Genomic DNA, 23,685 nt, shown 5'->3' with positions numbered 1-23,685 from the left:
GATGGTGGAGCTGAGAGAGGAGGTGGTGCTTGGCTGCTCCGTTGTGCCGGCCTGGGCAGAAACCAGGGATTTTGGCACCGAGCACATGGCAGAACTGCTCGACCATGATAGCCTCGCCCATCTCCAAGCTCGTTTTCTGGGCGGGGTTGAGCCAATGCACCATGTGGTCACACAACTTCTGTGCGACAACCCTGGCGCGTGTATCCGGGGATCTCTTGCACTCGCGGAGCCGTACTCTGTGTGTTTCCACCATGATGTTGAGACGGCGCCGAATGGCTTGCTTTACCCGGTCGTACTGGGTGGCTTCGGTGTCTGTCATGGCCTGGTAGGCTGCCTGAGCCTCCCCGATCAGGCAGGGTCCCAGCTGGCTTGCCCAGAATTCCTTGGGCCATGATGCGGTGGTAGCCAGCCACTCAAAAGCGTCCATGTAAGCCTCTGGGTCATCCTCCGCCATCATTGTGCCCTTGCTTTTGGGGCCGTCATCACAGGTCCTGCTGGTGTATTGGATGGTATCGCCAGCCCAACCCTCTTGATCAGCACCGTGTACCGCTCCTCTCTCCGTCTTTCCTCGACCTCCCGTCTGCTGTCCAGCACCTCCAGCAGCGCTGCTAGTGAAACGTGTTCCATCCCTTTTTATCTGACACCAGGTGTGGCAAAGTGGTTAACTGTGTGCATGTGCAGGAATGCAGCAATGATCAATGAACAGACAGACAACGATAAACCAGGTGCAATGTTATTTTATTTATAAATCCAATGGTCTGTTGACACCAAAACACAGTAATAATGCTAACAAGCAATACAGGTTGGTCCTGAAATTATAACAGTCCTATTCTTATACACCCACACGTAACACAAAACGCATACACAAGTCCACAGTGCGTGCTAAAGTGCTTGTGGTGTAAATACAGTTATTCGTGAAACAAAGTACAGTATGTTTAATAATGACAAAACAAACAAAACACTCACGATAATAACTTTCCTTCCTGTTCAGCTTAACCATAACAAGGAACAGATCACTTCGCTATGCCCCCTTTTGTACGGTCAATCATGATCCCTTGGTTAACTAGTGAAACCACTCCTCCATTCCGTGGCTGTGTGTATTGTAGCTCCGCCCCCTTTCTAGATGACCGACTTCCTTCTAACCCTGGGAATGAATTGTCTGGCCATCCAGTCCAGGGCACTCTGTTCCCTTTACACAGCACCCTCACAGGTCAGGAGAGAGATTTATCACCAAGAATCATTCTGTCTCTGTCACAATGATTTACCATTGCCTAGCGTAGTTAGTATCCTCTCGTTTCCGCTCCACCTTACAGGATAAGGCGTCAGGCTTGTTGTTGAATATTGCAATTATAGTCATACTCCAGAGAATTAGGTCAGCCAGGGTGTCCTCGGTTCACCGCGCACCAGCGACCCCTGTAGTCTGGCCGGGCACCTGCGGGCTTGCCTATAAGCTCCTCAGAGCTGCGTTGTCCTCCGACGCTGTAAAACAAGTTGGAATATGTAAATGTCTGGGACTTTCAAAAGATTTGTGCCAGCTGCCTCACAAGCTGTCAATCAAATGTGTATTGCACATGATTCGTTGTGTGAGAGGAAGATCCCACCCAAACATAGCATCACAATGACTACTTTGCTTTGATTGGCTAAAGCCTGTGACATTTTTAAAAATAGCCTTTTTTGTCCTAAACTTGAGCTCCCACCTTCAGGGTGCACAGTTTATTATTATTAATAATAATAATAATAATAATAATAATAATAATAATAATAATAATAATAATAATAATAACAAATATGTAAATGTACTTCAACTTGGTATTCACATAGGCAAAGATTTGGGTGAGCCTGTGTGCTAACTGGGTATGCCCCTGGCCTACTCTTAAAAAACAAAACAAAAAAAAAGTCTTATATTATCGTACTTAGCTTGATTCATGGGCTTGCAGCGATCCTGAATTTTCATTGAAACTGTTGTGTTTAATTTGTTATTGTATTGTTGTTGTCTGTCGCAGAAGAGCTGCTTGTGTATTTTGAGAAGTGAAGGCGTGTTCAGCACGCTGCAGCCTAGCTGTACTCGTGTGTGATACTGTGTGTGATTACTGGAACTCATTGACAGCCCTATAAGTAACACATTTTAAATATAATATGTTGATCTATAGTGTGGCAAAATAGAAAGTATTTTAAACTATTGTCATACAAACCAGACTGTAGTCTCACATTGAAATTCCATTTGCTGTGTATACAACAACAAAATCAAGAGATGCAATACAGCACAATCTTAGAATTGAAGGAAGAATGGATTGTTTTGCTAGCTATTGGACAGATCATGATCAGATCATGTATTTGATATGGAATCTTCATGTAGGACATTTCTGTCAATGCCTTGAAACAATCCAGCATATTGCTTGTTCTATTCTTTATTGTTCTGTTCACGCTGTGTTTTCAGATTGTGTTTATTGAAGGTGCTTATGAGCAGGAGAATCTTGCCAAGAGGTGGGGATTCAGAAATACAGATATCACACATCTCAAAGACTGGTCAGTAATTATTTTCAGTTTAGAGTAATCTGCATGTTAAAAGACATTTTAAGTTTCCTTGCTGTTATATATATATATATATATATATATATATATATATATATATATATATATACAGTCAACCTCGACACCCCACAGGGATGCCATTTAGTGTTGACTTATCCAAGGTGTTGAGTTAACCACGGGTGCACATGAGCCATGGTATTAACATGCATATAAGTAACAGAACTCACACGTTCACAGTATTTACAAGTTTATTTTCAGTTAAATGTCCTTATGGAAACGGTTGAAAGAACTGCAGTGAATGAATCAATTACAGTATACAGCACTGTACAAACTTGGTACAACTCGTAGAGTTTGATTGAAATAAGGATTCATAAAATAACTACTGTGTTATTTTTACGAAAACAATCCAACCACAAACTGTGCACAAACAGTTGACTATACTTTTATAGTTATTGGCTTGTACTGTCTAATTTGACTGCTTACCGTAAATAGCAAAAGTTAACAAATGTACATTATACAGAATTAACTCTGAACAGAAACAATAATAATCAACTGACAGCTTCACACAGAAATCAAGCACTGTTGATTGTTTCGCATGCAAAAACAAAATCCAGGACCAAGACTGTCTGTTGAATTAAGCGAAGGTGTCAAGTTTTCTACCAGTCGAGTTAACCAAGGTTGACTGTATATATTCTTTCTTGCAGGGAATTTTTCATCCCAGGTATGGTTGATACTCATATCCATGCATCCCAGTACAGCTATATGGGAACAGGTCTTGATATGCCCCTTCTACAGTGGTTAAACACGTACACATTCCCAGCTGAACTGAAGTATAATAAAACTGAGTTTGCGGAAGAGGTCTACAACAAAGTTGTGGTAAGCATTTTTATCAGAAAAGTTGAAAAGCCCCTACAAAACTTGTAAAGAAACAATTAAACTACACTTTCTGAATTTTCTTCATTAACTGTTTCAAACACAATAATATTGCATCACGGTTACAAGATGTGTATTTCATTAAGTATATCCATTTAGAAAAGGTTATGTCAAGTGTAACAATCTAAAAGCATACTGCAGATTTTTTTACCAAAATACCAACCTTTTTGTATTTTCAAAATTTGTTTCTCTGTGTCACCAAATTGTTGATTCATTTTGTACGGAATCAGTGTGAAATGTTAACAATAGACTTGTTTGGCTCAATAGTTCCATTAACAGAATGTTTTCATTCACAAGCAGTATTGGGTCAGGTTGTCACAGTGTGTACTTATGATGTGTATATTGTATGTAATGATAATACCACCAGTGTCTCTCTGACACAAGTGTTTGTAGGCAACACCCATCCCGCTCATGTACTTAAACAATCGCTGTCTTTTCCTGCTATTTCAATCCTTTTTTATATAAAGCTTGTGACAACAACCTGCTTTATACCAACCCTGGTCTCCCTTATGCCCATGGTGAATTTAATTATAATAAATAAAAATACTAACAACTTTTCTTCAATTTAGAAAAGAACACTGAAAAATGGCACAACAACTGCATGCTACTTTGCAACTATTCACACAGATTCTACTTTGCTACTTGGAGAAATTGCAGGTAGGTAACTGCAGTGTCAAATACTATGTTAGTCTGTTTACTGTGTTCTTCTAAAGTCTGGCATCCTGTGGTTGCTGCTGTGTCAGCATTTAGTTTGTGCTAATTCCCTACAGGTAGGACAGTCAAACAACATTTTTGATTTGAAGAAATAAAATATAAAATAGATTATTACATTTAGTTTTTACTTAAACAGATGTGAAATCAAAATGCCCAAAAATTGAGTTTTAATCATTTAGAATGTAGTTGTAGCTACTTTTTCACCAGGCGGATTTGAGTTCTGTCCTCTACAGAATAAGATATATCAAAGCTGCTCTTAGAGCCTGTGACACAATAATGGCCTGACCCAAGGGCACAAAAGCGGTCACAGACCTGACAGGAGAGCTGGTTCAGATAAGTACTTGCTACTTTTTCTGCTATATACAGTCACCTCCAAAATTATCGGCACCCTTGATAAAGATGAGCAAAAAAGGCTGTATAAAATAAACAACACAGGTAATGAGCTATATTTTATGCTCAAATATATAGGAAAACCTTATTCTTTTATTCTAATACAATTGCTCAGAGAAAAAGTTTTTTTATTAACAAGTAATAACATTTTTTCTCAAAAAGTTAGGCGTCAGAATTATTGGCACACCTAAAGATTCTTATAAATAAAATCAAACAAAATTAAGTCTGCATTAACATTCTACTTCTTTAAGTTCATCTCAGTCTTAAGGAACTGTATTTTGGCCTTCCATGGCTTCCTGTTTCACTGGGGTATAAAAATGAGGTAACACGCATATGAAATCCATTTGTCATCCATCACCATAGGGAAAGGCAAAGAAAGAACTCACAAATGAAAAGAGACAAATGGTTGTTGACCTTCATAAATCAGGCAATGGATACAAAACAATAGCTGAAAAACGAAATATACCACTTACCACTATTAGGGCAATAATTAAGAAGTTCAAAACCACTGGAACAGTGGTAAACTTGCCTGGTAGAGGACGCAAGTGTATCTTGCCCCCACGCACAGTGAGGCAGATGGTTCGGGAGGCAAAAGGAAATCCAAGGGCCACAGTTGGAGAATTACAGAACTTGGTTGCATCTTGGGGTCACCAAGTCTCCAAATCTACAATTAAGCGCCACCTCCATGCCAATAGGCTATTTGGAAGGGTTGCCAGAAAAAAAGCCTTTATTGAGAGCAACCAACAAACGTAAGTGCCTGGAGTTTGCTAAACGGCATTGGCACTTCGATTGGAACCGGGTGCTATGGTCAGATGAGACAAAAATAGAGCTCTTTGGCCACGCACACCAGCAGTGGGTTTGGCGTCGAAAGAAGGATATGTGTGCAGAAAAGAACCTCATACCTACTGTAAAATATGGTGGTGGATCATTGTTATGGGGTTGTTTTACTTCCACTGGTCCTGGGGCCCTTGTTAAGGTCAACGGCATCATGAACTCTACCCAGTACCAGGCCATTTTAGCCAAAAACCTGGTTGCCTCTGCCAGGAGGCTGAAACTTGGCCGCAAGTGGCTCTTCCAGCAAGACAATGACCCCAAGCACACATCAAAATGGTTGATTGACCACAAAATCAACATTTTGCAATGGCCATCTCAGTCTCTGGACTTGAACCCCATTGAAAACCTGTGGTTTAAATTGAAGAGGGCAGTCCATAAGTGCAGACCGAAGGATATCAAATATCTGGAAATATTCTGTATGGAGGAATGGTCTAAGATCCCTCCCAATGTGTTCTCCAATCTCATTAAACATTATATAAAAAGACTCAGTGCCGTTATCCTTGCAAGGGGAGGGTGCACAAAGTACTGAAAACAAAGGTGCCATTTTTTTTGGAAATAGATTTATAATTTGAGAAATGTGTAATTTTGGTTGATTCCATTGAATCATTAATACAGTGAAATATATTCCACATGTTGGTAAATTACAACATAGCTCAGTGCTGGTATTATTTATTTTATAGTCTTTTTTGCTCATCTTTATCAAGGGTGCCAATCATTTTGGAGGTGACTGTATTTTGCATTTATTGAGTTTTTACACAAATTATGTGATATTAAAAGTAATCACTGTATTAGTTTTACTAATGATGTGTATTTGTGCATTACAGCCTGTTGTTTGTTATGTGCCACTGCGGTCTTGTGCCCCACATGAAGCCAGTGGCTTAAGCTGCTCATTCCCAGGGATCAAGCAACATAAGTCAGCTGACTTTGTGCTCTCCCCCCAGGCTGCAGTACCTCCGGCTGGAGTTATTTATTTCTCGTTATTTACATCAGTCACAGACTCAAAGAACGCCACTAAGGTGTTGCATGTTGGAGGAAGGGTTCTAGTCCAGGTATTTCCTAGTGCCCAAGTGGGATGGTGGCCTCAGACCTATCCTCAACCTCAGACAGGTCAACCTGTATCTGAGCCGAAGGAGGTTCAATCAGGCCAGACAGTGGACCTCAAAGACGCCTATTTTCACATCCCATAAAACCAGCGCACAGGAAGTACCTGCAGTACGGCTTTCAGGGAACAGCGAACGAGTTCTGTGTCTTGCCATTTGGCCTATCCCTAGATCCCTGTGCCTTCTCGAAGTGCATGGAAGCTATCCTGGCCCCATTGAGACTCAAAGGCATCAGAGTGCTCAATTATTTGGACGACTGGCTCATTGCGCCAGGTCTCCAGCTCAGGCAGGCGTTCACACGTAACTGGTCACCGGCCACCTTCAAGGGTTGGGCGTTACTATGAGTCATGCGAAGAACCAGCCCACGCCTTCTCAGACAGCCTCCTATCTAGGAGTGTGTTTGGACTCCGGGTCCATGCTGGCCACTCTGTCAGACGGCAGTGCACAGAATAGTCGCCTGTTTGGAGCTCTTTCAGTTCAACAGAGCGCTCATGGTAGTAACGTTCCAGACACTTTTGGGCTTGATGGCAGCAGCTTCCCAGACCCTTCCATTGGGTTTCCTGCGCATGCGCCCTCGTCAGGCCTGGTTCAACAGCAGGGTTGTTCATCCCACATTTAACCACAACTTCCTACGGACAGTGTCTCATCACTGTCTGAAGGTACTCTCTTAGTGGAAACAACCAGCCTATCTACACCTCGGTGTAGCACTGGGCAGTATCATCAGAAGAGAGTTCATCACCACGGACGCGTCCAGCCTGGTGGTGACAAACTGGGCAGCGGACCTCCTCCCCAGGAGTGTCAACCCACTGTCCCCTCTGGTTCTCCATAATAGGAGGCGGGAACCCGCTGGCAATAAATGCATTGGCACACCAGTGGCCGAGGCAACTGTTACACATCTTCCCACCGCTCTCCTTGCTCCCGTTGTGTCTGGAGAAAATCAGGCAGGACCGGGCCAAGGTGCTCCTAGTAGCCCCTTACTGGCCCAAGAGACTCTGGTTTTCAAACGTGATGCAGCTCTTGCCCGTGAATGGCTGCATTTGAGCTGTCTGGGGCTTTTACATAGTCCTGTTCATTATTTTCATTCACTGTGATTCCAAAAGAATTCCACACTTCTGATTTATATTATCCACTACATGATATAAACCTTGTGTTATATTTTGTTCCACCTCGTTCACAAACATTTTTAGTACCGCCAAGCAGACGTGATAAAAGGATCTTGCGACATATCAAACAAGCGAGAACACTGCTTAGTCAGCTGACTCCTCCCTGATCGCCTCCTGCTTTAGTGCAGGAAATACCGGTACATTTACCTTCTAATACATTATTTGGGAAAGGGTTACAGACTGGTACGCTGAAAGGACAGAAAACTTTTTGACGCTAAATTAATATTTTTATTACATTTTTTATTTGATTTTTTCAGTGTACCGATGACAATAACAAATTTAGTGAAAGCCTACTTTGGAGATTTGCAATTTAGTTTTTCAACTTCAGAATTCAGCACTACATGGCAATGCCTAGAGGTTGGAATAATGGCAGGATGCACCATTTCTCCACTGGCTTTTACCATGGCAATGGAAGTAATCATTAGGGCATCAAAATGGGTAGTAGGAGGAGAGCGCTTGGCTTCTGGAATGCGACTACCACCAATCCGAGCCATACATGGATGACATGACAACCATGACTACAACAGTAGCCTGCACTAATCGGTTATTGGGAAAATTAACCAATAACATTGAATGGGCACGAATGCAATTCAAGCCCACTAAATCAAGGAGCATCTCTATAATTAAAGGCAAAGTAGTAGATAAAACATTCTTCATTAATGGTGAGGCAATACCAAGTGTCTGAAAAGCCAGTGAAGAGTCTTGGGAGATGGTACGACGGGGATCTAAAGGACACAGTTTATGTGGGAGAAGTTAGACAACAAGCAGTGGAAGGGTTGAAGAGCATAGACAGCTGCGCTCTACCAGTCAAACTAAAACTCTGGTGCTTTCAGTTTGGTCTACTGCCGAGGTTTCTTTGACAACAGTAGAGAAGCTGGAAGCTTTAATCAGTTCATACATCAGGAAATGGTTGTGAGTTCCACGCTGCCTCAGCAGAGTGGGACTTTATGGTAAAGGAATACTGCAGCTACCAGTCTCCGCTCTAACCGAGGAGTTTAAGTGTGCCAAGGTCAGACTGGAAATGACATTAGTAGAGTCACGTGACAAATGCGTAAGGGAGGCAGCACCTGTGTTGAAAACTGGAAGAAAGTGGGCAGCAAAGAAAGCTGTGGAAGATGCAAAGGCTGCCCTTCGAATTGGTGATATCATGGGGCAAGTTCAGCATGGAAGAGGGGGTCTTGGTCTCAGTTCAGATCCTACTACATGGCACAAGGCAGCCCCAGCTCAAAGGAGGAAGCTGGTAGTCAACGAGGTGCAAAAGCAGGAGGAGAGGATGAGGTGTATAAAGGCCATTTCCCAGGCCAAGCAGGGAGAATGGATGAGATGGGAGAGTGTGGAACAACGCAAGATTGGCTGGCAAGACCTATGGTCAATGGAACAGAGCAGGATCAGTTTCCTCATCAGGTCAACATATGATGTTCTCCCATCACCACAGAACCTAAACCTCTGGGTAGGAGAGGATCCCTCATGTCCTTTGTGTTCATCACCTGCAACATTAAGGCACATTTTGACAGGATGTAAGGTGGCTCTTAGCCAAGGACGGTTTACTTGGCGCCATGACCAGGTGCTGCGATGTTTGGCCAAGACAAGCGTAACATGACCAATAAGTTGCCACCTGTTCCATCAAAACATTACACACAAAAGACAACATTCCTCCGCCCATGAGAGCAACCACCAAGAAAAGGTGTTAAAACCAATCCTCGCCCAGGACAACTGGAAGCTGCTAGAGACTGGAAAATGCTGGTAGATGTTGGTCAACGGCTTATTTTTCCACCTGAGATTGCCACCACTAACCTTCGACCAGATATTGTCTTGTGGTCTGGATTAGCACACCTTGTTCACCTGATAGAGTTAACAGTGCCATGGGAGGATGCTGTAGATGAAGCGTATGAGAGGAAGAAACTGCGGTATGCTCAACTAGCCACTGTAGCGGAACAGCGAGGATGGAGAGTCCGGGTTTACCCAGTGGAAGTGGGTTGTCGAGGATTTGTGGCACACTCTACAACCCGGTTTCTCAGAGACGTCGGATTCAGTGGCCTAGAGTTGCGTCGCACAGTGAAGAACTTATCTGAAGCAGCAGAGCAGCAACTGGCTGTGGTTGAGATGGAAAGATTCTGGCTGGGGATCTCAAGCACAATAGAAAGAAAGAAACGCTGATGTACAGGTAAGTAAGCTGGGCTGAGTTGAGTGGGGGACGGAGGGGGGTGATGCTGGGATGCCAGAATCACCGTCGAGCCCTCTTGAGGTGTCGTGGGCTAGTCGACAAAACACTGAGGATGGAAGGTGCCCACTTGAAGACCCCAGAGATGTACCCTACTTATCCGGTTGTCATGCTGATGCGCTGGGGAGGCCGCACTGTGGTTGATCCCCAGAGCCAGCATCGCAGCCGTTGGGTGTGCTGATGCGCCAGGGAGGCAAAATAAGCTGATCCCTGGAGCCAGCATAACACTTCAGCCATTAACACCAGACAGAAGGATATCTACATCATCATATGGAAGGAAACGTAAATGGATGGAGACACATATGGATCACATTAGTTTACTGTAAAGCTACGTCTTAGTTGGTGCTTATCTTGGCGAGAGCCGAGTTCAAATCAGCATGAAGTTTTAACTTCTACTCTCGTGTAATGGAAATCAAATCATCTTTACCCGTTTCAAAATGCTTCATATGATGATGTTTTCTAAAATGGCTATTTTTTTTTTTTTAAAGGAAATAAAACAAAAAATGTATTGTGATTATTATTTATTTAAAAGTATTGTGATTATTATTTATGTTTACCGGAGTATTTATACTTGAAAATGTATAAATGAAGAAAGATTGTGCTTCACTGATTTGTATTCAATGATATGACGACTTTAAAACTGAAAAGTTAATGAGTAGTACATAGCAGAGCTCTCCATAGGCAGAATCGCCGGACCCCTGGTTTGCCCACCCTACTACAGGAAGTTTCACCTGTTTTTAGTCCAGTAAAATCATATGGGACACTAAACCTTTAATTTAGAGTGACATGAAACAGTTTCATCTACTGGCATTTTGAGCAAAATAAAAACAAATAAACCTAATACAAAAATACAACATACTCAACATGATACAGTTTATAATAAGGCCTTCACAGTAGTTTCAATTCATAAACTTTAATGGTGCTGCAAAGACCATTTAATCTTGACTCAAACAGCACATCTTTTTTTACAGCACTTACTTTGACAGAACTTGTTGTGAAAGATTCAGCATTAAGAAGTAATTGTTGGTGTCATTTTTTCAGATAAGATTGGACAGCGGGCTTTGGTGGGAAAAGTGTGTATGGATATTAATAACACTGTGGAGGAGTACAAAGAAACCACAGAGGAATCTGTTGAGGAAACTAAAAGGTATAACTAGGACCTGCTACAGCAGGAAAACTTCTTCCATCATTTTAGGCACAGACAGAGACTGTAAGTACTGTAAGTATTGTATGTACACACGTTGGACAACAAATTAGCCATTACACCATCAATAGAGCAACCATGGAGAGCCAGGACACCACTGTTTCCAAGTCTGTTGCAACAAAGTTTCCACATAGCTGATTTTGTTCCCTGAATATGCCTGCTGCATAATTTCGTACTTGCATCATAATTTAATGGTTTGATAATATATTAAATACACTACAAAATACAGGGACATTTTGATGTCTGTGTTTCAATTAAATCCATTACATTGGCCCATTTACCTAAAACCTTGTTTATTGCACAGCTTATCTATTCAACTGATCTAAACAAAAGCAATTGACAGTCTTATATCTTATTGTGACTCATTGTGACTGTTGCACTTGCAGGTTTATTTCAACACTTTTACAAAGAAAGGTAGGTTTCCAAAGAAAAACTTGCTTTCCAAATAAAACTGGAAACAGAAATCACTTTTTTTTGGTTCTAGTGTGTCATCTTGATGAACAATTTGTGAATAAATCTTAAAACAAAATTACAAAGAAGTTTTAAATTAATAATAAAAAATTATTTAAATTACATGCAAAAAAACAGGCAAGGAACCAAAATATCTTCAATGGACTACTAATGAGAAATTATAAAAACCTTAATATATATTAGATGTTGTTAACAGTGGTGTAGTCCTAAATCTGAAAGTATGGGAACGCCAATTAAAATATAGATTTTTCTTAAACAAATTATATGAATTCGCATTTTATTTGTACATTGAACTTGAGGTAACATTCAATAGGTCATGCATGCGTCTCGCATGCGACTTTTAGGCTACTCCCCTTTGATCAGTGCTGCCAGATTGGCATTCTTCCAGCAAATTTGGCTTGTTTTGAAAGCATCTAAGCGGGTATATGTTGTCTTTGGTGGTTTGGTTATTCTTTGGCTATTTTTATCATGCATGTTTTTTTTTCTATTCCTTTCGATTATGAGATCATCACTTCAATCGCCACAATGTCCTGTATAGTATATCACATCTTCCCTGCTCCATCTTTTTTCTGGAGCTCTGCATTCAAAATTGTAAGAAAAAAACAAGCAAAGCAGATAAATAAATAAATAATTTATAACATTATTACTTACCTGTGTTTTTTTTTTTTTTTTTTTGAAGAAATGTGTAGCACTTATTTAGGCTTAATATATATTAAATCTAGTGTGTTTTTTGGCTGGTTTAATAAACACAATTTGGCAACTTTTTGAGCTTGATTAACCTACCCCATTTAATTCAGAGACACAGGAAAAACATGGACACACATTCCAGCCCACCGGCACATCATTCCTCTCCCACCAAATCATAGTTTGTACACATTTTTTCCTGCACATTTACAATGTTACCCCCAGGGCACAAAGTGCCATACTAAGCCAGTTGCCGTCTTCTTCGTCAGCATTTTTCTGATTCAGAGTGTACCAACAAAACTGGTATGTAAGGAACCGGACGCTGATTTTTTTTGTTCCTAGTGGCAAAGCGCAGAAAGACTAATTTGACTTCCCCACAGAAAAGAGATTGCTTCATTGGTGCCCAGGCACGGAAAATAGAGCAGCCGGGCGCCATATAAGCATTTTTACGAGAAATTGGTTAAAATTCTTAAGTTAATTCTTAACTCAAGGTTCTGCCTATAGAGAAAAGTACCGGAACGGTGTCCCGGCTCTACTACACCACTGTTTGTAAATTGAAAGTTGGCATAATAAGTTACATAACTATATTAGTAATTACATTTTCAATTATAAGGCAGTATTAACAACTTTAAAAAATTGTTCATTTTGTAAATTGATGTGTAATTAAATATTAATTACATTGTTACTATACAAGTGCGGCATATCTATAATTACAGTTAAATAAAATGTTCGCAATAATTGCATGTTAGCCTGTACTAACAGCTGCTCACCGATTCCCTTTTCAGTATCCGCAGGTGAAACCCATCATAACACCACGATTTGTGCTGTCCTGCTCCGACAAGCTGTTGAAAGATCTAGGTTTTATTGCAAAAAATAATGATCTGCACATTCAGGTATGTTAAGTAGATTCCTTATTATCTTAGTTTTGTCTCCTTACATCTACCTAGCTATGTATAATATGTATGAATACATTGTAATTACTACCCTTGTTCTTTATTATGGGCATGACCATCTTATCTTTGTATTTTCTTGTACAGGGGGACCAAGTGTATTTAGCAGCTTTAAGACATCTTGAGATAAGAGGTTTTGAGATTTTAGCAACGATATGGAATTTTTACTTTATATTATTATACAATTCCAAAAGTAATTAAATATGTTTTAGGTGCTTTAACTCTGTGATATAACTGTTAATGGTCTTAAGTTGTAGAGTGTAGTTTATTTCTTATTATGGGAAAGGCAAAAATAAATAAAAAATACAGCACTTACGACCTGCTATACTTCCCTTTATTATGGCGCCATTCAATCAAACTTGAAGACATAGAAGGACACTGAATTAGCAAAAGTGTCAAAGGCTCATGTGCTATTCCTGTGCTGTGTATTTGGATTAAAACCACCACTATGGGGGTTATTCATAAAAATAGACAATATTTCCAAGACATCCCATTAATTTACAGTGAAGTTTTTTTTTTTTATTCATAAAACCACCGTCAGGATAAATAAAGTGACGGTCATGTTGTACCAGCATGTTATAGGTGATTGAAAATTACTGGCAAAATTACTGGCAAATATGAAATTGTCCAGTTCTTATGATGGAGCTGATGGTAAAGTTTGTGCTGTAGCAATGGCTTGTGGAATTTAAAATTGTATAAAAGAAAAAAGCAAAGAAAGCCAACATTCTCCACTCAAGAACATATTACTCTAAGAGAAGAGGTTGTGGAAAAGTCAGATAAATTATTTGGAAATTGCATCTGTAAAACAGTCCAATAGCATTTCACAAATGGGAGAATTTCAGCTGAATTATCTAATTCGAGATTGGGAATGTATTTCTGGGGGTCTTTGAAATTACATTGATTTTTGGGATATTTGTTAAAGTTTTTTTTTTTCAAAACTTTGTATCATTTATTAGTTCCTGTATGGAATGAAGATGATTTCCATTACATGAGAGTAGGTGTTAAAACTTCATGCTGATATTGCATGGACACAGTTAGTGATGAACCTAATGATCCTTGTGAACCCGGTCAGACAAACCAGCATAAGAGAGAAAAGAACCTCAACGGGCACAAACCTGGAGTTAAATGGCCAAGAGCTTGTGAGAAAACTGCATGGGACACAGTAAACACAGATCTCTGCTTTGCTTTGGAAAGATTAAGTGGAACAGTTGAAAAGAAGCTGGATAAATTTGGGGACATCATCTACGCATATGGAAGTGAGAGGTTTGGAGTTGAAAAAAGGAAGGAAAAAGTACAAACCATTCCTGGAAAGTCTAGACGGCAGCAGGAGATTGAACGCTTAGTTAGAGAAAGGAGACAGCTGAGGAAGCAATGGAGAAGAGCAGAACAAAGTCAGAAGGAGGGACTCAATCTCTTACAAAGGGTCATAAAAGATAAGCTTGCAACATTGCGCAGAGCTGAGCGCCTACGGAAACGCTACAAAAAGAAGCAGCGTGCGAGAGCTAACTTTTATAAAGACCCATTCAAATTTGTAAAGAAGTTATTCACCAGTGAGAAGAATGGCACACTAAAAGCATCTAAGGTTGAGCTGGAGAGATATTTGGAGGAAACACATACAGATTCAAAAAGGCAGGAGCCTATGTCAATTCCGTCAGACATCCCACCTATCAATCCACCAGAATACCAAATGGAGGACTGTGCACCTAAGTGGAAAGAAGTAGAGCAAGCTGTGAAAAAAGCAAGGGCTTCATCATCTCCAGGGCCTAATGGAGTTCCGTACAGAGTGTACAAGAGTGCTTCAGGAGTTCTACGGATTCTGTGGAAATTGATGAAAGTGGCATGGGAAAAACAGGTTGTACCAAGAGCATGGTGCCGAGCAGGTGGAGTCTTTATATTATTATTATTATTATTTATTTCTTAGCAGACGCCCTTATCCAGGGCGACTTACAATCGTAAGCAAATACATTAAGTGTTACAATACAAGTAATACAATAAGAGCAAGAAATACAATAACACTTGTTCAAGCAAAGTACAAGTGTGACAAACCAGAATTCAATAATACAGCAGATAATAGTGATAGTTACATCAGGATATGAGTAAATACAAAATACTACAGGTTAAACACTTGGCAGATTACAGTATTCTGAAGTACAGGATTAAATGCAGTAAAATAGGGGGCAGATAAGAGCAAAATAAAGCACATTTAAATGAAGGGTGATAGTGTCCCAGGATACAAACAGAGGAGTTCTACAGGTGCTGTTTGAAGAGGTGAGTCTTAAGGAGGCACCGGAATGTGGTCAGGGACTGGGCAGTCCTGACATCTGTAGGAAGGTCATTCCACCACTGCGGAGCAAGGGTGGAGAACGAGCGGGCTCTGGAGGCAGGGGAGCGTAGCGGAGATAGAGCCAGTCTTCTAGTGCAGGCGGAGCGGAGAGGTTGAGTGGGGGTGTAGGGAGAGATGAGGGTCTGGAGGTAGCTGGGTGCAGTCTGGTCAAGGCATCTGTAAGCTAGTACAAGTCTTGAACTGGATGCGAGCGGTGATCGGGAGCCAGTGGAGTGAGTGGAGTAGTGGAGTAGCGTGGGTGAAGCGAGGCAGAGAGAACACCAGGCGGGCAGCAGAGTTCTGGATGAGCTGGAGCGGACGGGTGGCGGACGCAGGGAGGCCAGCCAGGAGGGAGTTGCAGTAGTCTAGGCGGGAGAGTACCAGGGCCTGGACCAGGAGCTGGGTAGCGTAGTTGGTGAGGAAGGGTCGGATTCTTCGGATGTTGCTCAGGAAGAATCGGCAAGTGCGTGCCAGAGTGGAGATGTGCTGGGAATAAGAGAGGCAGGGGTCCAGGGTGACTCCGAGGTTCTTAGCGGAGGAAGAGGGAGAGAGTGTGGTAGATTCCAGAGGAACAGAGATACTTTCTTTATACCTATTTCCCTATTAAACGTAGAAGGCAAGATTTTCTTCAGCATTATTGCTCAGAGATTGTCAACTTACCTATTAAAGAACTGCTTCATTGACACTTCAATACAAAAAGCGGGCATTCCAGGTTTCCCAGGATGCTTAGAACACATCAATGTGATCTGGCAACAAATTCAATCAGCTAAAAAGGAGAGGAAGGAGCTCCATGTGACATTCCTGGATTTGGCTAATGCATATGGTTCAGTGCCACATGAACTTCTTTGGGCAGCATTTGATTTTTTCAGTGTACCGATGACAATAACAAATTTAGTGAAAGCCTACTTTGGAGATTTGCAATTTAGTTTTTCAACTTCAGAATTCAGCACTACATGGCAATGCCTAGAGGTTGGAATAATGACAGGATGCACCATTTCTCCACTGGCTTTTACCATGGCAATGGAAGTAATCATTAGGGCATCAAAATGGGTAGTAGGAGGAGAGCGCTTGGCTTCTGGAATGCGACTACCACCAATTCGAGCATACATGGATGACATGACAACCATGACTACAACAGTAGCCTGTACTAATCGGTTATTGGGCAAATTAACCAATAACATTGAATGGGCACAAATGCAATTCAAGCACACTAAATCAAGGAGCATCTCTATAATTAAAGGCAAAGTAATTCATTCTTTATTAATGGTGAGGCAATACCAACAGTGTCTGAAAAGCCAGTGAAGAGTCTTGGGAGATGGTACGACGGGGATCTAAAGGACACGGTTCGTGTGGGAGAAGTTAGACAACAAGCAGTGGAAGGGTTGAAGAGCATAGACAGCTGCGCTCTACCAGGCAAACTAAAACTCTGGTGCTTTCAGTTTGGTCTACTGCCGAGGTTGCTGTGGCCACTGACTGTGTACGAGGTTTCTTTGACAACAGTAGAGAAGCTGGAAGCCTTAATCAGTTCATATATCAGGAAATGGTTGGGAGTTCCACGCTGCCTCAGCAGAGTGGGACTTTATGGTAAAGGAATACTGCAGCTACCAGTCTCCGCTCTAACCGAGGAGTTTAAGTGCGCCAAGGTCAGACTGGAAATGACATTAGTAGAATCACGCGACAAATGCGTAAGGGAGGCAGCACCTGTGTTGAAAACTGGAAGAAAGTGGGCGGCAAAGAAAGCTGTGGAAGATGCAAAGGCTGCCCTTCGAATTAGTGATATCATGGGGCAAGTTCAGCATGGAAGAGGGGCTCTTGGTCTCAGTTCAGCTCCTCCTACATGGAACAAGGCAGCCCCAGCTCAAAGGAGGAAGCTGGTAGTCAACGAGGTGCAAAAGCAGGAGGAGAGGATGAGGTGTATAAAGGCCATTTCCCAGGCCAAGCAGGGAGAACGGATGAGATGGGAGAGTGTGGAACAACGCAAGATTGGCTGGCAAGACATATGGTCAATGGAACAGAGCAGGATCAGTTTCCTCATCAGGTCAACATATGATGTTCTTCCATCACCACAGAACCTAAACCTCTGGGTAGGAGAGGATCCCTCATGTCCTTTGTGTTCATCACCTGCAACATTAAGGCACATTTTGACAGGATGTAAGGTGGCTCTTAGCCAAGGACGGTTTACTTGGCGCCATGACCAGGTGCTGCGATGTTTGGCCTTAGCATTATAAGACAAGAGTAACATGACCAATAAGTTGCCACCTGTTCCATCAAAACATTACACACAAAAGACAACATTCCTCCGCCCAGGAGAGCAACCACCAAGAAAAGGTGTTAAAACCAATCCTCGCCCAGGACAACTGGAAGCTGCTAGAGACTGGAAAATGCTGGCAGATGTTGGTCAACGGCTTATTTTTCCACCTGAGATTGCCACCACTAACCTTCGACCAGATATTGTCTTGTGGTCTGGATTAGCACGCCTTGTTCACCTGATAGTTAACAGTGCCATGGGAGGATGCTGTAGATGAGGCGTATGAGAGGAAGAAACTGCGGTATGCTCAACTAGCCACTGAAGCGGAACAGCGAGGATGGAGAGTCCGGGTTTACCCAGTGGAAGTGGGTTGTCGAGGATTTGTGGCACACTCTACAACCCGGTTTCTCAGAGACGTCAGATTCAGTGGCAAAGAGTTGCGTCGCACAGTGAAGAACTTATCTGAAGCAGCAGAGAGAAGCAGCAACTGGCTGTGGTTGAGACGGAAAGATTCTGGCTGGGGATCTCAAGCACAATAGAAAGAAAGAAACACTGATGTACAGGTAAGTAAGCTGGGCTGAGTTGAGTGGGGGACGGAGGGGGGTGATGCTGGGACGCCAGAATCACTGTCGAGCCCTCTTGAGGTGTCGTGGGCTAGTCGACGAAACACTGAGGATGGAAGGTGCCCACTTGAAGACCCCAGAGATGTACCCTACTTATCCGGTTGTCATGCTGATGCGCTGGGGAGGCCGTACTGTGGTTAATCCCCGGAGCCAGCATCGCAGCCGTTGGGTGTGCTGATGCGCCAGGGAAGCAAAATAAGCTGATCCCTGGAGCCAGCATTACACTTCAGTCATTAACACCAGACAGAAGGATATCTACATCATCATATGGAAGGAAACGTAAATGGATGGAGACACATATGGATCACATTAGTTTACTGTAAAGCTACGTCTTAGTTGGTGCTTATCTTGGCGAGAGCAGAGTTCAAATCAGCATGAAGTTTTAACATCTACTCTTGTGTAATGGAAATCTTAAATCAGCTCAAGCCAAGCTAAGCACCAACTAAGACGTAGCTTCTTTAACTGTAAACTAATGTAATCCTTCTGCGTTTCCTTCCATCTGATGATGTAAATATCCTTCTGTCTGGTGTTGATGGCTGAAGTGTAATGCTGGCTCCAGGGATCAGCCTATTTTGCCTCCCTGGCACATCAGCACACACAATGGCTGCAATGCTGGCTCCAGGGATCAACCACTGTGCAGCCTCCCCAGCGCATCAGCATGACAACCGTCTGGACATGACTGAGAAGGGTGCTTCAAGTGGGCACCTTCCATTCTTGGTGTTTTGTCGATACATCCTCTTGATAATTATAAGACATCCTTTTATATTAGATTCTAAACTTTCTTATAGGATTTAATACAATAATAAAAATCTTAAATAGGAATCATTTTAAAGTTCCTATATGAGCCGATGGGATCTGTCACAGCTGTCTTGTCAGCTTGTCTGTCGTAACACACACTGGCACTGATAATGAGAGAGAAAGGACACACACACACGCAGACAGACAGACACACACATATACACAGTGTCAGTGACAGTGAGAGAGAGAGGATACACACAGACACACATAGTTTATCTGGATTTTTAACACAGGGAAGGGTGAAGGTTTAAGATACAAAGTATGAACAAAGAAGTTTGCCCTTTCAGCATCCCGATTCACAAAAAGGCACTGATTTAATTTTAATCAATGAATCTCTAAAACTAAAGTCTTAATATTTCTATTAAATGATATGTTTATTTTTGATAGTTTTAAAGGTCCTGTCCACATGTTTCTTCAGTGGGAATTTCTATCTGTATCACTGACCAAGCCCTCTGAAATATCCTCACTTCTAATTGGCTACCGAGCAGCAATGACATCACCGACTTAGTATGAACAGCTCTTAGTGATAAACTAACAAAGTATTGTCTTAAGTAGGTGTGGTGCAACTGAAATAAGAAAGCACTTGTGTGTGAACCTGAGCAAGTCTCTTAACCTCCTTGTGCTCCATCCTTCGGATGAGACATAAAACAAACGAGGTCCTATTGGAAGTGACTCTGCAGCAGCCACTGACTCACCGTGTGTGTGTGGCCCTGGGCAAATCACTGAACCTCCTTGTGCTCGGTCCTTCGGATGAGACGTAAAACAAACAAAGTCCTGCTCCCGAGTGGCGCATCCGGTAAAGGCACTCCGCATGGAGTGCAGGATGCGCCCTATAGCCTGGAGGTTGCCGGTTTGAGTCCAGGCTATTCCACTGCCGACTGTGGACGGGAGTTCCCAGGGGGTGGCACACAATTGGCTGAGCATCACCCAGAGGGGAGGGGAGGAGGGCTTAGGTCGGCCAGGGTGTCCTTGGCTCACCGTGCACCAGTGACCCCTGTAGACTGGCCGGGCGCCTGCAGGCTTGCCTGTAAGCTGCCCAGAGCTGCGTTGTCCTCCGACGCTGTAGCTCTGGGTTGGCTACATGATGGGCCTGCAGAGTGAAAAGAAGTGGTCGGCTGACGACACATGTTTCGGAGGACAGTGTGTGTTCGTCTTCGCCACTCCTGAGTCAGCGCAGGGGTTGTAGCGGTGAGCTGAGCCTAAAATACAATTGGCTCTTTCAAAAAAAAAAAAAAAAAAGCGGGTCCTATCGGAAGTGGCTGTTTTTTAAGATCAAGTACAATTTAATACAAGAAAATTTACAGTCAGACGCTGAAATGGAGGTACAATAATACAGAACATAGTTTATCTAGTGTCAGCTGGTGCTCCATTGCAAAAGCCGATATCTGCTTTTGCAACGCAGCAGGCTCTTTAGTACAGTGGTATCGGTGCAATGCTTCAGTGCAAGAGCTCCCTGGTTCTCGTCCGACCCCTGCCTGCGGGAACTGTAATTTATTACAGTATATTTTATTATGATTGTATAAATGTATTTAATGTCATTTCTGTTGCTTTATACTGCTATACAACTGTGCCACATTATGGAGAGTTAGACTTCATGTCCCACAATGCCACAGGATTTCATGAGCTAAAGTGGCTGCCTGCTCAGTATTCTGGGACATTAAGTCCCGTCGCATTCAGTGATATGAACTACAACTCATCGTAATCTGCCACAACAGATTTTGTTCACAATATTTCTGCCAACTTTCTGCAATATATAATTCCACTGTCACTGCAGTTACACTTTTCTCCTATGCAAATCCACTGTTTATCAGACTCCTATATAACTTTAGTGAATCTAAAATTACATGACAAGATATACGTACAGTGCTTGTTTAGTGCTTGTAGTTTGGCAACCTTACATCAGAAATTAAAACCCAATATATATATTCAAACACAGGCTCCCTTGAGAAAGATATGTACAACATATCAAAACGTTGGGCAGCTGGCTCTTTGAACTAAAATATATATGAGAGAGAGAGAGAGAGAGAGAGACCTTCAGTAGCTGTTTCCAATGATATCATGTATTGAAAAATGTATTATGTTTTTTATATAAACTGCACCGCCCAAAAAATAATTGACCCCTTTCCAAGTTAGATATTTTGTCCAAGCCGTGGTCTGTATGCCAAAATTCCCCAAAACTGCCCTATTTTCAGAACTGTCAGCTGTTTTATGAAAGTAGTGCAGACTACGCAAAAGTACACTGCCAAATCTTATGTAAAACCTTTTATCATGGTAATGTATTAAAAAAAAACATGGGAAAATAGTTTTTTTAAAAGTATTTATTTAAAATTAATAATTTGGTATCAGGGAGAAAATAATATTTGTATACAAGAGTTATAGAATTCAATCACGTATAGCAAGTCAAAAGAAGCAAAAATAAATAAATAAATGAAATGAGGGCACTAATTACATTTGACAAATATATGTACTGCATATTATCGGATTTTCAATAATTTTGTATCATGAAGATCATATTTATATACAAAACATATAGAAGTCATCAAGTCAACAGCAACAGAAAAAAATAAAATAAAGTCTAAAGAAAAATAAATGATATGGTGATAAAGCAGTAAACGTAAAAATGCATGTGGCAACCACTTTTAACAAGCAAACATATAAATAAAACACAAATGAGTAAATAAAAAGGTGTGCGTACCATCAACAGCACAAGCCCTCTTCTCGTACTTTTCAAGCGTCTGAAGAAAAAGGAAAAAAAAAATGAAATACTATTCAAGTTCTTATTTTAGATATTGAATCTAAATGTGTATTGAATTATAATTTCAAAAGACAATTTCCTTCAAAAAGAGCCGTAGATTAAGCATCTGTTCTGTTGTGGCCGCTGTCAGTTCTGGAACATTCTAAGATGTGTGACTCAATACAAACTTCAAAATATGCGCTGGTAGACCTGTTTCCTGTGCGTCACTTTGTTGACGTGCATCATCTAAATTTGCACGTAGGGATACAGTTGTTTTTTTTTTCCCCCTAGTACGAGCCTTATTCAATGACAAGGCTCAGAAACACTGAGTTGTTTCCCCCACGGCTTATTTTTGCCATGAGACATCTCGGAAGAGAGAGCGCGTCATCAGTGCTTAAGCACAAAAATTACAATGGCTCGCTGCCAAAGTGTTAATGCATATATTTTGACAATAAACACTTAGTTTTGTGTGTACCTACACTTAAGTGTATTGGCTCTTAAATAATGGTCTTAAATGCAACTGCAATTTTGTAAATGTACCCTTTAATGTAACTCTCAATTTCTACTTGCTCTTAACTATATTGTAATAACTTGTTACCTCTGTAACTCACCCTGGATAACTGTGTCTGACAAGCAAATACATAATAATAATAAATAAAAAAAATAATAAAAAACTACCTGTACAAACCACAAATGGTCACATTAAAAGATGCATACTTTTTATACAGCAAAAGAAATGCCCTTTCACAAAAGCAATACATATTTTGATATTTACATTACAAAAAAAAAATGCTTGTTCGAACTAAAAAAAAAAAAAAAAAAAAAAGAAAAAAACATGAGTATTATATGCAATACTAACAAAATGATAAATGTACATCAACAATAAGTCACCAAAAGAAAACAGTCCACTCACAGAAAGTAAAATAACACACTAGGAACGGCAGCAAAACCGACAACAAACGCTACACCAGTACTTCCATGCTTCAGTTAATCAAACACAGCAGGATCCACCAAAGTCCCGGGAGCAGTACTATTGTGCTGCAGTTGTCGTTCAACTACAGCAGGTTCCACCAAAGCTCACAATTATCATGCTACAGCCATCATTCAAACACAGCACAATTTATCAAAGCTCATAGAGAACTGTCAAGCTTCAGTCAATCAAACACAGCATCGGCATCAGCATCACCATGTACTACATACCAAACCTGTACACCAGGAACAACAGTGCCATTGGGATCTACAGCCAAAACCACAATCACAACAACACTGCAATTATTTCCCACTGTTTCATAAACCGTCAGATTGGCATTACGGTATCAGCACAACTGTATCAAGAACCAGAGCCACAAAAAAATGACTTTTCAACATGACACTCTTCATGCCCCATCATACTCATCAGCAAGAAAACTTTTTCTACAACCAAAAGGTAAAGCAAAAAAAAACAAAAAACAAAAAACTTCATGCTGATTTAAACTCGGCTCTCGCCAAAATAAACACCAACTAAGACGTAGCTTTACAGTAAACTAATGTGATTCATCTACGTCTCCGTCCATTTGCGTTTCTTTCTATCTGATGATGTAGATATCCTTCTGCCTGGTATTGTATAAATGATGTCCCCAAATTTATCCAGCTGCTTTTCAACTGTTACACTTAACCTTTCCAACTCAAAACAGAGATCCATGTGTCCCTGTCACACGGCTGGCTGACTCAGTGGTGCCGTCAGATCCAGGAAATGAACACACAGAGAAAGATGAAGTGAAATG

At 41.4% G+C, this 23,685-nt stretch overlaps 1 protein-coding gene and 1 long non-coding RNA gene across 2 annotated transcripts in view; one reads left to right on the top strand and one right to left on the bottom strand.

Annotated features, from left to right (window-relative positions):
• The window catches only part of LOC117421485 (guanine deaminase), an 83,646-nt gene that overhangs the window by 35,476 nt on the left and 24,485 nt on the right, over positions 1-23,685 (top strand). The window contains exons 2-7 of the mRNA XM_034035955.3: positions 2,438-2,526; positions 3,237-3,408; positions 4,035-4,122; positions 10,929-11,034; positions 11,478-11,505; positions 13,032-13,139. Coding sequence (XP_033891846.3) covers positions 2,438-2,526; positions 3,237-3,408; positions 4,035-4,122; positions 10,929-11,034; positions 11,478-11,505; positions 13,032-13,139 — 591 coding nt within the window. The remainder of the gene's footprint in view (positions 1-2,437; positions 2,527-3,236; positions 3,409-4,034; positions 4,123-10,928; positions 11,035-11,477; positions 11,506-13,031; positions 13,140-23,685) is intronic.
• Positions 720-22,699, bottom strand: LOC131737318 (uncharacterized). The gene is made up of 2 exons (XR_009328938.1): positions 21,884-22,699; positions 720-1,479 (listed from the first exon to the last, which is right to left on the bottom strand). It is a non-coding gene; the product is annotated as an uncharacterized LOC131737318 (long non-coding RNA).

The sequence above is a fragment of the Acipenser ruthenus genome, chromosome 1 (assembly GCF_902713425.1).
Source record: "Acipenser ruthenus chromosome 1, fAciRut3.2 maternal haplotype, whole genome shotgun sequence".
Lineage (NCBI taxonomy): Eukaryota > Metazoa > Chordata > Actinopteri > Acipenseriformes > Acipenseridae > Acipenser > Acipenser ruthenus.
This window is presented reverse-complemented; position numbering and strand designations above follow the sequence as displayed.